Source organism: Panthera pardus, unplaced genomic scaffold, assembly GCF_024362965.1.
Source record: "Panthera pardus isolate Hobbes unplaced genomic scaffold, ASM2436296v1 HiC_scaffold_22, whole genome shotgun sequence".
Classification (NCBI taxonomy): Eukaryota; Metazoa; Chordata; class Mammalia; order Carnivora; family Felidae; genus Panthera; species Panthera pardus.
The window spans coordinates 29,969,005-29,983,421 of NW_026526788.1; the positions used below are offsets into that span (position 1 = coordinate 29,969,005).

Sequence of the window (14,417 nt, forward strand, 5' to 3'; positions counted from 1 at the left end):
CTAAGACCAGATTCCTCCCGGATTATCTTATCGGCAGCGAGGTCATTTTCACTTATCCTGCTTGAAAAGCTTCAGGTCTGGGTCCTGCAGAGCTGCTGCCTGAAACCTGACCCCTTCCTGCATCAGGGGCTCAGAGCTCTTACCTGCTGTGTTGACACTGACACCAGTAAACAGGAGCCCCCCCCCACAGACACCTGGAACTTGAGCGCAAGAACCTGCTTTCACGTAGGACTCTGAGTCAGCTGAAAATGAGACTTTTGACCAGGCCAGCGACCGAAAAATTGGTCATGCTATTTCTTTTTGTAAGTTACGATGTAAAAATCCGTGTAAGAACAAAGCCGAACAAAACCAAAAGCTGCAAGGAGTCATGGATGTTGAGGAACCCCAGCAAGAAAGGTAGCCATTCTTACTGTGCTAAAGCCTCACTCCACTGTCGTCAGCCGTGGGGATCCTCGTCCACGAGGTCTGTCCAGCAGGCGGTTTGAACCAATAGTTATGAATCTGAGCTTTGGATTCACGTGCTGGCTCTGCCGCTTACCGGCTGGGTGCTCGGGCTAATCGCCTAACCCCTCCCAGCCTTTACTTGCTTACCTGCAAAATGGGGATATCACAGCGGTACCCACCGCATAGGCTTGAGGGAGTTTAAAACGATGCGTATGAAGCGCTTAACACCTGGAGTGCGGAAAGGCTCGATGCATGTTAACTGAGGCTAAAATAAAGTACTTTCGATATTCTAGTGATGCATCCTCCAGGGAGGAGCTACCTCATGCTGGAGCCAGTTTTTTTTAACTGGGTAGCAGTGAGCACCATGGGGGTTAGGGTTCTGATGGGAGCTGTAAGACAACTCTATAAACAGGGGCACCTGGCTGGTTCAGTAGGTAGAGCGCGTGACTCTTGATCTCGGGGTTGTAAGTTCGAGCCCCACGGTGGGTGTAGACATCACTTAAAAATAAAACCTTAAAAAAAAAAAAAGAAGAAGAAGCAAAGGAAATTGTAAACTGATTTGAACAACCCACAAAGTCAGGGTCAGAATTCCCTACAAATCTGTGACCTCCTACTTCCCACATTCTCCCTTGGGACCTGCTTTTGGACCGTAGAAGCTGCCTTTGGACCATAGAAGCAGTTTAAGACCAGTGGCATCGTGTGGTATATTCACATTATGGACTATAATTCAGTCATAGAAAGGGATGAGGTGCTGATACCTGCTGCAACACAGTTGAGCCTTGAAAGCAAGTCATGTGTAGTAGGTGAAAGGAGCATCGACCAGAGACCACCTGTTGATATGAAATGTCCAGAGTAGGGACATCTGTAGAGGCAGACAGCAGATTCATGGTTGTTGGTGGATAAGACGGGTTGGCAGGAAGTGGAGAGTGACTGCTCGTGGGTACAGAGTTTGTTTTGGGGATGCTGAAAATGTTCTAAAATTAGATGGTGGTGATGGTTGCACAACTCTGTAAATATACTAAAAACCACTGAATTCTACACTTTAAAACAGGTGACTTGTAAAGAACTGGAATGAAAACAAAAACTTAAAAAAAAAAAGAAAATGGATGAATTGTATGATATAGACGAATAATTCTCCGTAATTCTGTTATTTGAGAAACCGGCCAACCAGTGGCGCATCACTGCTTTGTGCTTGATGAACAATAAGCAGGGGTGCCTTGAGTGAATGAATGAATGAATGGATGACTGGGCCACCAACCCCCATGATCAAGCAGCTACCAAGCATTTATTGAGCTCCCCTGGGTGCCATGGATAGACGCACAGAAGCCCAGGTTTTTCCCTCCAGGAACTTGGAAGGGTAAGAATGGTGAAAATTCAACCATTTGGTTCGTTCATTGACTCCTTTCCCAGCCGCATTAGTCCAAGTATTTGTTGAGCTCTTACCGTGTGTCAGACACTGTTCTACGTTCCAGAAATAGAGCAGCGTGTCAGCTTACAGGTTGCTGGAACCAGATACAAACGTGCATCAAATACAAGCTTTTTTTTTTTTTTTTTTAACTATTACCTTAAAAAATAAAATAAAAAACCCCAAGGGACCCAGAATAGCCAAAACAATCTTGAAAAAGAACCAAGTTGGAGGACTTTTACTTCCAGGTTTCAGATTTTATTACAAAGCCACGTTAATCACAACACCGTGGTACTGACACAGGATAGTAGATCAGTGGATCAGAATCGAGAGTGCAGTATGTCATTTATGTCTCAAAATTGGGGAAAAAAAAAGAATTGAGAGTTCAGAAACCCTTTTTTGGTCTCTTGATCTTTGACAAAGGTGCCAAGACTGTTGAATGAAGGAAAGAACAATCTTTTCAGCAAATGGCACTGGGACAACTGGATATCCACATGTAAAAGAAGTAGCTTGGATCCCTACCTCACACTGTAGAGAAAAATCAACTCAAAATGGGTCAAATCCCTACATTTAAGAGCTGAAACTGTAAAACTCTTAGCAGAAAACCTAGTTGCGAATCTCCGTGACCCTGGATTTGGCAGTGGCTTCTCAGATATGACCACAAAAGCACAACCAACAAAAGAAAATAGATACGTTGTACTTTGTTAAAAGGAACAACTCTTATGCTTCATAAGTCACCATCAAAAAAGTGAAAAGACAACCCACAGAATGAGAGAACATATTTACAAGTCATGTATCTGATAGTGCTCACGTCTAGAACATGAAGAACTCTTACAACTCAACACTTAAAAGACAACCCAAGTTTTCAAACAAGCCAGGGGATCTGAATAGACATTTCTCCAAAGAAGGTGGAAAATGGCCAAGAAGCACTTGAAAAAAAGGTGCTCGTTGTCATTAGCCAGGGACATGCAAGTCAAAATAAAATAAGATGATAATTAGTATTGAGGATGTAGAGAAATTGGAAACATCACGTATCACTGGTGGGATGGAAGCTGGTGGACCTGCTTCGGAAACCAGTGATGGTTCCTCAGAAAGGTAAACATTTGACAGAGCAACCCTTCTTCTAGGTGTATACCCAAAGGAGATAAAGACAGGGCCACACAAGAACTCGTGCAGAAATATTCATGGCAGTGTTATTCGTGATAGCCAAAAGGTAGAAACAACCCCATCTACAGACAAATGGGTAAATGAAATGAGGTGCATCCATACGGTGGATTATTATTTGGCCATGTGACAACGTGATGAACCTTAGAAATGTTTTGCTAAGTGTAAGAGGCTGGTCACAAGAGGCCACCTACTGTGGGGATTCCATTCGCAGGAACTGCCCAGAAAAGACAAATCTGTGGAGGCGGAGTGTAGATTAATGGTTGTTTAGGACAATGGGGAGAGAGGGGCTTGCTTGAGAAGCAGTAAAGGATTTTCTTTTTGAGGTAATGAAAGCATTCTAAAACTGGTTTGTGGCAATGGTTGTATAATTGGATATACTAAAAAAACATTGAAAGGGCACCTGGGTGGCTCAGTCGGTTAAGTGTCCAACTTCAGCTCAGGCCATGATCTTGCATTTTGTGAGTTCAAGCCCCGCATCAGGCTTTGTGCTGACAGCTCAGAGCCTGGAGCCTACTTGAGATTCTGTGTCTCCCTCTCTGCTCCTCCCTTGCTCATTCTCTGTCTTAAAAATAAATAAACATTAAAAAAAATAAAAACCATTGAATTGCATACTTTAAGTGGGTGAATTGTAAGGTGATTTATATCTCCATAGTGCTGTTACCTAAAAATGGAGTATTATGGATGCTTCCCCAGGAAAATGAGATCCCAAGCAGCCTTGTATTTATACTGCTATAGGATTGAGACTTTAGGGGACCAGTGGGGCTCAGGATGGGAGGGGTGGCTGTCCCCCCTGGTGTAATATACATTAGGACAGTGGGGATCCGTAATAAAATTAACAGATTTTAACCGATATTTTGGAAGTGTGTGTGAGAATTACTAATGAGAAACAGGGTAGAGAAAGTTAGATGGTGGCTTAATGGTTTGTGACCCTTCCCATGCCACCTCCCTTGCTGCTGTCTGGTGGGCTCAGTGCACAGTCTTATCATCTGCAAGACAGGCACACACCAGTTACTACACACATCGGACCTGAGGGATGTAACTATATCAAGCCAGTTACTCTTAAGTGACGAAGAGGGACTTCTGCTAAAAACATTCCCTGGGTAGAAACAATACAAATGTCCACTGCCGGGTGAATGGATAAACAAACGTAGCTACATACAATGGAATGTCAGCCTCAGAAAGGCAGGAAACTCTGACACCTGTTACAAAATGAACCTTTGAGACACTATGCAGAGCGAAATAAGCTGGACACAAAAGGACAAGTATTGTGTGATTCCACTTCTGTGAGATCTTTAGACGAGGCAAATCTGTAGTGACAGACGGTAGAGAGGTGGTGACCAGGGGCTAGGGGATGGGGAGTGGGGAGTGACTGTTTAATGGTTCTAGAGCTTCAGGACCCTGTTAGGGGTGATGAAAAGTTTTGGAGATGGATGGAGGTGATGGTTGCACAACGTTGTATCTAATGCTACTTAAGGATGGTCGCAGTGGTAAATTTTATGTTGCGTGTATTTTACCACAATTAAAAAAAAGAAAAATCCCCCAGGGGAATAAGTGGAGGTGTGAACTCCATAACGTGGAAAGAACTCAAGGCATGGGGTGGACTTCAGATGTGGGGTTTTCTCTGAGTTGAAATGCTGTTTTTATTTTTTTTTTTAATTAAAAAAATTTTTTTTAAGTTTATTTTGAGAGAGAGAGAGAGAGAGAGAGAGAGAGAGAGAGAATCCCAAGCCCCGTGCTGACAATGTGGAGCCCAACGTGGGGCTCAAACTCATGAACCATGACATGAGCTGAAGTCGGATGCTTAACTGACTGAGCCACCCAGGCGCCCCATGTTTTTATTTTTATTTTATAGGTAACAGTGCTGTCTGGGAGGAAGGATAGGGAATTAGAGAAGCTGGAGCGAGGCTTTGTACAGAGCTCAGCACTTGCGTTCCTCTGCGTGGAGCTGGCCTGCTGCATGCCAGGCTGGGAGGGTTTCCCTGGCCCACTTTCCAGCCAGGGCAGTGGTTGGATGAGGTTTGCATGGGGGATGCAGACCCTGTCGAGAAGCTGGCAAAAGTGCGGGGTCTGCCTGTGACGTGAACCTGATGCGATACCTGTTGTCTCCCTAAACAGAAAAGGGAGATTTCATTGCCCTGGATCTTGGCGGGTCTTCCTTTCGAATTCTGAGGGTGCAAGTGAATCATGAGCAAAACCAGAATGTTCACATGGAGTCCGAGATTTATGACACCCCGGAGAACATCGTGCACGGCAGTGGAAGCCAGGTGGGTCCCCGCTCCCTTCCCATCAGCCCCAGTGCGCTCCCATGCAGGAGCCAGACCCCCAAGCATTGGTATCTGAGTTCCTGGAAGGAGTCCCTTGTAGATTCACGTGGAGAGGGGCTCTTGGGTGGAAGGGTGTGACCACCTAAAGAGAGTCCACCATCTGGGTAAACTGGTGGCTGGGAGAGGGTCACTGGGACTTGCACAGTGTGGAAGGTGTGAGGAGGGAGCCCGGCAGCTCTGTGGGTAAATGTGTTCATTCTCTAAGGATCCTGGGGTTGGCTCCCCAGCGCAGGTTTAGCAGAGCCCATGGGTGAAAACGCCCCTTCTTCCAAGGCGTTGGCCTCCTCACCCAGCTCACCAGGGGCCCAGGCCTCCCCGGGTGTGGCTGTCACCTTGTGCGGCAGCAGGCATTTGAGTTCATGGCCCCAGGGCTAGTCAGGGGCTCCTGGCTACCGGATTTAATAGCCTCCTAAAGAGTCCTTGGTACAGAATGTCACCACCCCCTTCCCTCACATTTGATACCTGAGGCCCCTCCTTTTCATGGGGCCCCCTGGGAAGGGCTGCCTTCCTTAGCTGGCAGAGGGGCTGTGGGCATGATCAGAAGGGCCCGTTCCCCTTGTCCCGTCTGTCTGGTTGCGGTGAGTGGTGGGGCCTAGCTCACCGAGGACCCCGTGGTCGCGGTTTTCCGTCATTCGGTGTCCCGTTAGCCTGTTCCCGGGAGCCGCTCCTGCCACGGGCCTGTAGATATACTGGCTCCTGCAGCCTGTTGCTTGCCTTCTGAGTCATGGCTGCTGCCCAGGATATGTATTCAAAGCTTGCCAAATATTTGCTTTAGGAAGGGTGTGTTCACGTCAAGGTTCATGACTAAGTTCTCCAGAAAACCCATTTGTTCTGAGCTGGACTTTGAGATGAGACCCAGGAGCCTTCTCCTCTTGACTCCTCTTGACCGTGTTGTTTCTGAATTAACGCGGGTGGGTCCTAGAGCAAGCTGCCTGCCGTTTTTTTTGTTGTGTTTTATTTTTGGTCTGAGAGAAAAGGGCTAATCCCAGCCATTGACCTGCTCCTGGGGGTTTGGGGTCAGAGCTTGTCCGACCGTGTCAGGGAGAGCATTGAAGAAGACGCCAGAAGAGATGAACCGCTGCTCAGCCGGCCACTGAAATGAGTGTATCACTCACCGGATGGCCGTGCCTGGAGGTTCCCCTGCCCGTGCCTCCCCTACTAGGCCGCACAGACTGGCCCATTCGTCCGAGGTGGGCCTGAGGGCTGCCAGCTGCTGGGTCCCCGAACCCCGCCCAGTGGCTGCTCATTATTCCTTTGTGCAGGTGGCCCGCAGCCCCGCCTTGGGTCCTGCCCTTTGCGCTTGGCGACAAGCACCCACCTCTTACTGTCTGTTCCCCACGTCCCGGGGTCGAGCCGCATCTGCTTGGTGTCCTCACCATCAGGACTCTCTCCCTGGGCCAAGACATTCCTGGTGCTGTGTGACTTGACCTTTGAGGAGCAGGGCTTGTCAAGAGGGTGCCCACTGGCTATATTCACTTGCCCAGTGACTTCCTTCTTCCGGCGCCCGCAGGACCTCCTCTCTCCCAGCCTCTGTCTCCGTCTTCTCAGCTCCAGGATCACTTTGTTTCCTGCTGTCTGTCTCTTCCTCTTCCCCTTTCAAACGGTCTGCAAAGAAGAGGTGACGAGAATGGTGATAATGGTGGTAACAGTCGTGTGTTCTTACAGCAATACTTCCGTGATGCTCGTTAGGTCCACATCCCTGCTGTAAGCACTTTGCGTGGAGTGACTCCTTTAGCCATCGCAGTGACCCTCTGGGGCACATGTCATCATTCTCCCCATTGTACAGATGAGAAAACTGAGGCTCAGATGTTAAGTGACCAGCCCCTTGGGTCACACAGCTCATAAGTGATAGACCCAGGCAGTCCGGCTCCAGATGTTTCTGTTTTAGCAACGTGGAACACCCTCAGGCTGGGTCTTGTCTTTATTGTCTTTATCGAGAGTTTTTGATGGTGAGGAAACGTGAGGGCTGTGGGCAAGGAGGAGGGCCCAGGGGATGAAGAAGAAGGTTGGCAGTTGAGAATAGGGATGAAACAGGAAATTCTCCTCCAGAAGTTTGGTTTGAAGTTAGAAATAAGTAGTAGTGGCCCATTTTTCTGATCTCTGACCAGCCTGGAGGGTGGAGGCCGCCAGGGGCCCCACTGTGCCCGGACTCACAGTCTGTGAACAGTCCTGAATTCGTGGGGCTGTGATCCCACGTTCTGTAATGTGCAGGAATTTAAATAGAGTTTTACACTTTTATCTAGAATAATAGTAAACGTATAGAAAAGTTTTAAGATAAGCACAAAGAGCTCCCCTATATGCCCTCATCCAGATTTGCTTTATCTTTTTCTCCCCCTCCTCTCCATGCACACACACACACACACACACACACACACACACACACACACGGTATGCCAAAGGCTCAGTTCAGCTTTAAGCTTAGTAAGTCTGGAAGCATAAATGCAGCCTTTCTTAAAACATCACTTAGCTTTGGGAATTTTGAATGATAAATGTTTAAATTCTTGTTTTAGTCATTGTTTGCCATTTTCAACTGGAGAAACTGAATTTCCGTGTGGGGATTTTTAAAATCATGATCGTGTTGTTAGGAGGGGGAAAATAGTGCTTTTTAGACCCTGAAATTTTGAGCCCAGCGAGGCCGGGTAACTTCCCCGCCTGGTTGGTCACAAGCATACTTAGTGTGGCGGTGGCTTCCTGTCTCTTTGAGCAGGCTTGTGGCTCCTGGAACTGTGGGCGTTTCACAACCGCGGCGTTTCCTTCTCGACAGAGCCCTTGGGGGTGGCTGTGTTCTGTTTGGATCTGGGAGCTGGTTACAGCGCCTCCCCCGTGCGAATCCGTTCCTGCAGCCTGCGTTCTCCCTGCTCCTTCCTGCAGCCTGCGTTCTCCCTGCTCCTTCCTGCCTGCAGCCTGCCTTCCTCTCTCCCAGCCCTCTTGGTTCAGGGCCACAGGGGGGCCTGGAGCTTGTGACAGCTGATGACGCGGGGCTTGCTGACGGACTTAGGAATGGGTTTATATTACTTGGAAATGTAGGTCGCAGGAAGCTTAGCTGGGCTTCTCCAGGGAAGGTGGTCATGTGTCTCTTTAGTCGGACTCACTGGCTGCAGCCATCGTCTGAGTAATAGTGACTCAGGGACAGAGAGGCTCCTAGATCAGAATCGGCAGGTTTTCCTTTACACTGGCAGGAAAGTCAGAATTTAGAGCTAGGTCGGGAGCATCTGGGGGAAGTTGGGGAATAGGAATAATGACTTCTGGCCCCCTCTCAAGGATATCCCTGCAAGGAAAGCCTTTGGGAAGATAGCCTTGTCTGGGTACACGGGCTGGGGTTGCTTCCTGTGACCATGTGGTTAGCTCTGCCAACACTGCCTTCTTCTGGCCTTCTAGAAGCTCTGTAGCTGTGTCAATCCTGTACGTGAGGGAGGTCTAGTGTAATAACAGCCATGTGAAAAAGACAGAGGGTGACCTAGACTGTGGCATGGTGCCCCAAAGATCGTATGTATACTTTGATTACATTAGTGAAGGTATAGAGCTAAGGAAAAGGGAGGTTCTTCATTCCACTAAGCTTTCCTGTGTTCAGAACACATATGAAACATTATATTCAATTCTGGATGCATTGTATTTTATTTATTTATTTTTTTAAAGCTTATTCATTTAGTGTGTGTGTGTGTGCGTGTGTGAGAGAGAGAGAGAGGGAGCAGGGGAGGGGCAGAGAGAGAGAGAGACAGAGAGAGAGAGAGAGAGAGAGAGAGAATTCCAAGCAGGCTCTACGCTATCAGTGTGCCCGAAATGGGTTTCGAACTCTTGAACCGTGAGATCATGACCTGAGCCGAAATCAAGAGTTGGATGCTTGACCGACTGAGCCACCCAGCCACCCTGATTCTGGATACATTTGAGACAAGGGGAGGTATTTGATCCTAAAAGGTTGGCTTAGAGGTGGTGAGCCTTCCATCATGGACAGTATTCATACAGAGGCTAGGGAAACAGCGTTCTGTGTTCTTTCCAGTGGATTCTAAGATGCGTGTGTTTACCCCAGGCAATGTGTTGTGGAGCAGACAAACTAAAACGAAAATCCACTGAACAAATTGTGGTGTGTTCATACCACAGAATCCTATGCAGCAGTGAGAGCGAATGGCCTCTAAAGGCACACCTCAGCCCGGACGATTCTCTGACACATAATGTCAAGTGAAAGAACATGTCCTTGTTGCATTTATGTGACAGAAAAACAGCACAACGAATCCAGAGTGCTGGAAGTCAGAGTGGCTGCCGACTGCCCTTGTGGGGTTAGGTGGTGGCAGCGACCGCAGGGGACGTGAGGGAGGCGTCTGGGTGCTGGTGACACAGGCGGGCGAGCCTTTGAGAATCCGTGAACTCTGCGCCTAAAGGATGTGTGCGCTTTTCCACGTGTGCGTATCATGCTTCAGGAAAGAGTAAAAGTGTGACCGTCTGAAGATTGCTGAATCGCTCAGGTGGGCTAGAGGCTGTGACCCTCCCGTAGCGTTGGGAATTTACACAGACGGCGGGAGATAGGGATACAGGGAAGGGGCCGGAAAATGCCCCACCTGGGAGGGGGCCATGGAGACCACTGCCTGTGCCTTCTGGAGGGTGAGGTGATTTCCTCTTATTTTAAAATTTCTTCAGCGCCCAGGTAGGCAGGCCATGACCGCCCACGGGCCGGTCCCGATGAAAGGGTTTGAACCGCTTCCTGAGCTGTGCTGGCCCGCAGGGAGGTCTCCCTGTAAGGGACTCTTTCTCTAGCCTTCACAGCCAGTACGGCTTTCCCAGAGGGGCGCTCTTTTCCCTCTTGCAGAGGGAATTGTTTACCTCTTTTCCTGAAATGCCCGGTCCCCTGTCCCCTGTCCCCATCCTGACTGCTCTTGCGCTTTCTTTAGCTTTTCGATCACGTCGCCGAGTGCCTGGGAGACTTCATGGAGAAAAAAAAAATCAAGGACAAGAAATTACCTGTGGGATTCACGTTTTCCTTCCCTTGTCGGCAGTCCAAAATAGACGAGGTAAGGACATGCTGGGACTGGCGGGCCCCACAGAGGCCCTAAAGAGGGAAAGCTGATGAGCCCTTTGGCCCGATTCTTTTTCCCTTTTGCTCACGGGATGGCCTGCATGTCTCGTATTTTTCTTAAATAGAAACATTTGTAGGAGTTAATGTGAGGTCACCATCTTGTGTTTATCTGTCAATTACTTAAGTGATTTACATACTTCTAGAGACAAATCATGGCGTTTGTGGCCATTAGGTAAGTAGAGACATTTGTGAAGCTCAAGCAAGTGAAGAAAGGGAAGGTAGGTTTGGTGACAGTGAGAGAGGCTGCCGAGCCTTCTGTCAGAGATGTACCGCGTGGTGTTTACCTGGAGGCCATCCTGGTTCCAGGGAATCTGGTCAGGGTCCCACGCCTCGGGCCCAGAGACGCTGTTGGTTCCCCTTCTGACCTCCAGGTGGATCGTTGCACCCCCTTGCTGTCCATTCATTCATTCATTCATTCACCTGTTTAGTAAGGAAGGACTCCGGCATAACTCCGTGGCCCCATTGTACCTCAGCATACTGCCGGGATACAAAATAAGTAGATGCGACCTTGTGCCTTTTCTTCATGGAGAGACAGAACACACACACACGGCAACCTGTGAACAGACTCCTATAACAGGGACCCCGATAGTTGACATTCCGGAGGGGCCATCGGGTACCAGGCTCTGTCCTGATGCGCACGTCACAGTTAACACACGTGATCTTCAGACACCCCGTGAGTGAAGTGCTTACGGTTCCCGGTTTACAGATGGAGGAAACTGAGGCGTGGAGGGATTAGGAACCTGCCCAAGACCACCCGGCCAGGAGGGAGCAGAGCCCAGACTAGCTGTGGGCAGAGCTAGCTGTGGGGAGCGACTAGTGTGGCTCCAGAGCCTGTGCAGGATGGTAACATTGTGGTGCCCTCCGCACTCCTGGGCAGCTCCCCTGTGCCTCTTTATCCGTAGGGTCAGTGCCCTGTCCTGGGCACCGCGTCATGCTCCTGGAGCCCTTCCATCTGTCTGATTTGTGTAATTATGTCACGTTAGAGCGAGAAGGGGCTTGAGAGCTCAGTAGACCAAGCCCCTCCTTCCTCAGATGGGAAAGGAAGCCTCCCAAGGTCACAGGTCTTATTAATGGCAGATCTAGGACCAGAATCCCTGGGCACCCCCTCACCTAGTCCCTGCTCCCCCTCCCCCTCCCCCCAGTTAAAGACCTCGAAACACTGCTGTCCTCCTGTCTCCAAAAGGACCGCGGTGGCCACTCTAGACTCTGGTATCTGGCCCTGTGACACCTCCAAGGTGTTCATGTCACTTTCACTTCTAGGGTGTCTTCCCAAACCTTTCTCAAAGCCTGTTGTTGGTACTAAGTTTCCCTTTGCTTCTGAGAGTGGAGACTTGACAATCACACCCCCGGGCAGAGACAGTGTTGAAATCCCCTCCCACCATGAGAGGTGGGGGACGGCTTGAGAATGAAGCGACTCATTTGCTTGCTCCTTTGTTCACCGGTGGCTATTGACCAAGTGCTATCCCCATGTGGGGCTAGGCCCTGGGAGAGAACAGGGAGCAGATGGGGCCTGCCCCCCAGAAGGTGCAATCTTCCTGGGAAGAAGGCATGGCAGAAGGGGGAGAGAATGTCCTCAGAGCAGGAGAGCCCCCCAGAGCAGGGCAGAGAGCCTGGTAGAGGGGCTTTGCAGGCAGAGGAGCTAGAGGCAGGGCCCCCACCCACAGGCCTTGACCCCCATCCGGGGAGGGCTTCTTAGGCCGGGCCATGCTGCCTGCCAAGAAGCCGGTGGACCGCAGACTAATTAGCCATCCAGGGGGCCTGTGCCCACTCCTCAGGGATGCCTGGAATCTTCAAGATTGTCCAGATCTAGACCAGCTGCCTTGTCCCACAGGTGAGCAAAGTGACTCTCAGAGGAATTCGGGGAGCTGCCCACAAGGAAACGGGCAGATGTGTGAGAATAGGACTCGCCTGCTGATTTCCAGCCCCGCATTCCTTCCACAACATTCTCGGAGGCCTCTTGGGGGTTGGGATTGAGGGGAAGAAAGCAGTGTCCAGGGATTTTTGGAATGCCTGGCTTAGCAGCAGGCCGCTGCCGAGCAAAGAACCACAAACTCTCCCAAACACGCACCCTCCTGTGCGCCTTACAGGCCGCGTGGCTTTCGCCGTGAGCCGGGGCAGCCTGTGTATAGGCAAACTCCCATCCCAGCCCCCAGGGGCCCACGGGACCTGAGCAGTAACAAGTCTTCCCAGCCCTGCCGCGTGTATGGCAGCTTTCTCCTTTCAGAGAACAACACTCAAGTATAACAAGTATTCTTTTGTTCAGTATCTTGGATTAAAAAGAATATGAGAGCAATACGTAAAGCTATTGAAATAATATAAAGGTACAAAGTAAAAAGTAAAATTCTGACCCTTCCCCGTTCCCAAGTGAATGACCGCTGGCTGTCTCTCCTTTTTGATGTGTCTCCATTAATCCACAAGCACAAATGGATCGTATTGTATTGCTGCTCCCAAATGGGGGTTAAAGTCCCAAGTCGGGGACGAGGCATACATCGAATTTAGTCGCTATTCCCCTGCAGTCTCTAGGACCTGGCTTTAGAAGTTCAGTAGCCAAGGATTATCTTGGCATTTTGTTTTCCTGCCCAACTTGGCTCTGTCTCTCTTTCCTGGGGCTGTGGAAGCCGGGACCTGGCTTGCAGGTGGGGAGGGGTGATCAGGCAATGACGGGATTTCTTTTGTTCTCTTTTTAAATGGAGTCTGGCTGAACCGCTTGTCCTCTCTGGGCCTCTGCTTTGTCACTTGTCTTGAGCAGCCTCCCCGGGGACCTGGGGGTTCTGGAGGCCTCCCGGCCCTCGTCCAACCCCCATCTGCTCTCCTTTGCAGGCCATCCTGATCACCTGGACAAAGAAATTTAAAGCGAGCGGAGTGGAGGGAATGGATGTGGTGAAGCTGCTTAACAAAGCCATCAAAAAGCGCGGGGTAACTTTCGGGGCCGCCTGGAGGTGGGGGAGTGTGGGGAGAAGTCTGTGATCTAAAACAGACCAGGCCCTTCCGCGGGGCAGGAGCGCCCGGCCTGAGGCATCACGTGGGTGTCTCGAAGACCCAGGCAGATGAACGGTGGGGGTCCGCGGCCCCGAAGGTTGGGGTGGCTCAAAGCAGGGGTCTCCGAAGTGCCGCCCGAAGGAGCCAGGCCCTTGGGCGGGGGGAGCGCTGGGCCGTGCGGGGAGCTGACGCGGTCAGGTGCCGCCGGTGCGCACGGAACGAGGGCAGTCAGCGCACGGATGTGGTGCGGTGCTTTGTAGAGGGCTGTGGCTCTGTGCGCAAGATCCGCTCTGGAAAGACTCTTAAGCCAGGTAATTAAGATGACTGTGCAGTTTCCCTAATGTAATTACCGCGCTCTGATCCAGCCGACTCGAGTGCCGGCAGCAACGAGAGCAGCGCCACTCCCAGGAGCAGGGGTGGAAACGGGAGCTCTCTTGCCACGCTCTCTTGAAGGTTGGTGACCTCCGCTCCCATGCGAGAGTGGACGGTGACACCCCCTCATGTGTCCCCAGGACTACGATGCCAACATTGTGGCTGTGGTGAACGACACGGTGGGGACCATGATGACCTGTGGCTACGACGACCAGCAGTGCGAAGTCGGCCTCATCATTGGTAACGTCACCTCCTCCTCATCCGTCCCTTCGGCTGGTGTGTCCGGAGGGCACAGCCTCGTCTCCTGATTTTGTGGTGGTCACACCTTCTGATCGTGTCTCTCTCTCCCAGGCACTGGCACCAACGCGTGCTACATGGAGGAACTGAGGCACATTGACCTGGTGGAAGGCGACGAGGGCAGGATGTGCATCAACACGGAGTGGGGGGCCTTTGGGGACGACGGGTCCCTCGAAGACATCCGCACCGAGTTCGACCGGGAGATAGACCGTGGCTCTCTCAACCCTGGGAAGCAGCTGTGAGTCCCACCTTTTCTGATGACTCGTGCACATGACTTAGGGGACACTTAACGAAAGGCGTGGGTTGTGAGATGATAGGGGCAGAAGGCAGGTAGTCACAAAGGGAGACGCCCAGCAAATTT

The 14,417-nt window shown here is 50.5% G+C and overlaps 1 protein-coding gene across 2 annotated transcripts in view; it reads left to right on the forward strand.

Annotated features, from left to right (window-relative positions):
* HK1 (hexokinase 1) overlaps window positions 1-14,417 on the forward strand; it is a 123,999-nt gene that overhangs the window by 80,397 nt on the left and 29,185 nt on the right. For both annotated transcript variants that reach the window (XM_019444379.2, XM_053888538.1), the window contains 5 exons: window positions 5,132-5,280; window positions 10,224-10,343; window positions 13,229-13,324; window positions 13,900-13,999; window positions 14,111-14,294. In XM_019444379.2, the coding sequence (XP_019299924.1) occupies window positions 5,132-5,280; window positions 10,224-10,343; window positions 13,229-13,324; window positions 13,900-13,999; window positions 14,111-14,294 (649 nt within the window). The remainder of the gene's footprint in view (window positions 1-5,131; window positions 5,281-10,223; window positions 10,344-13,228; window positions 13,325-13,899; window positions 14,000-14,110; window positions 14,295-14,417) is intronic.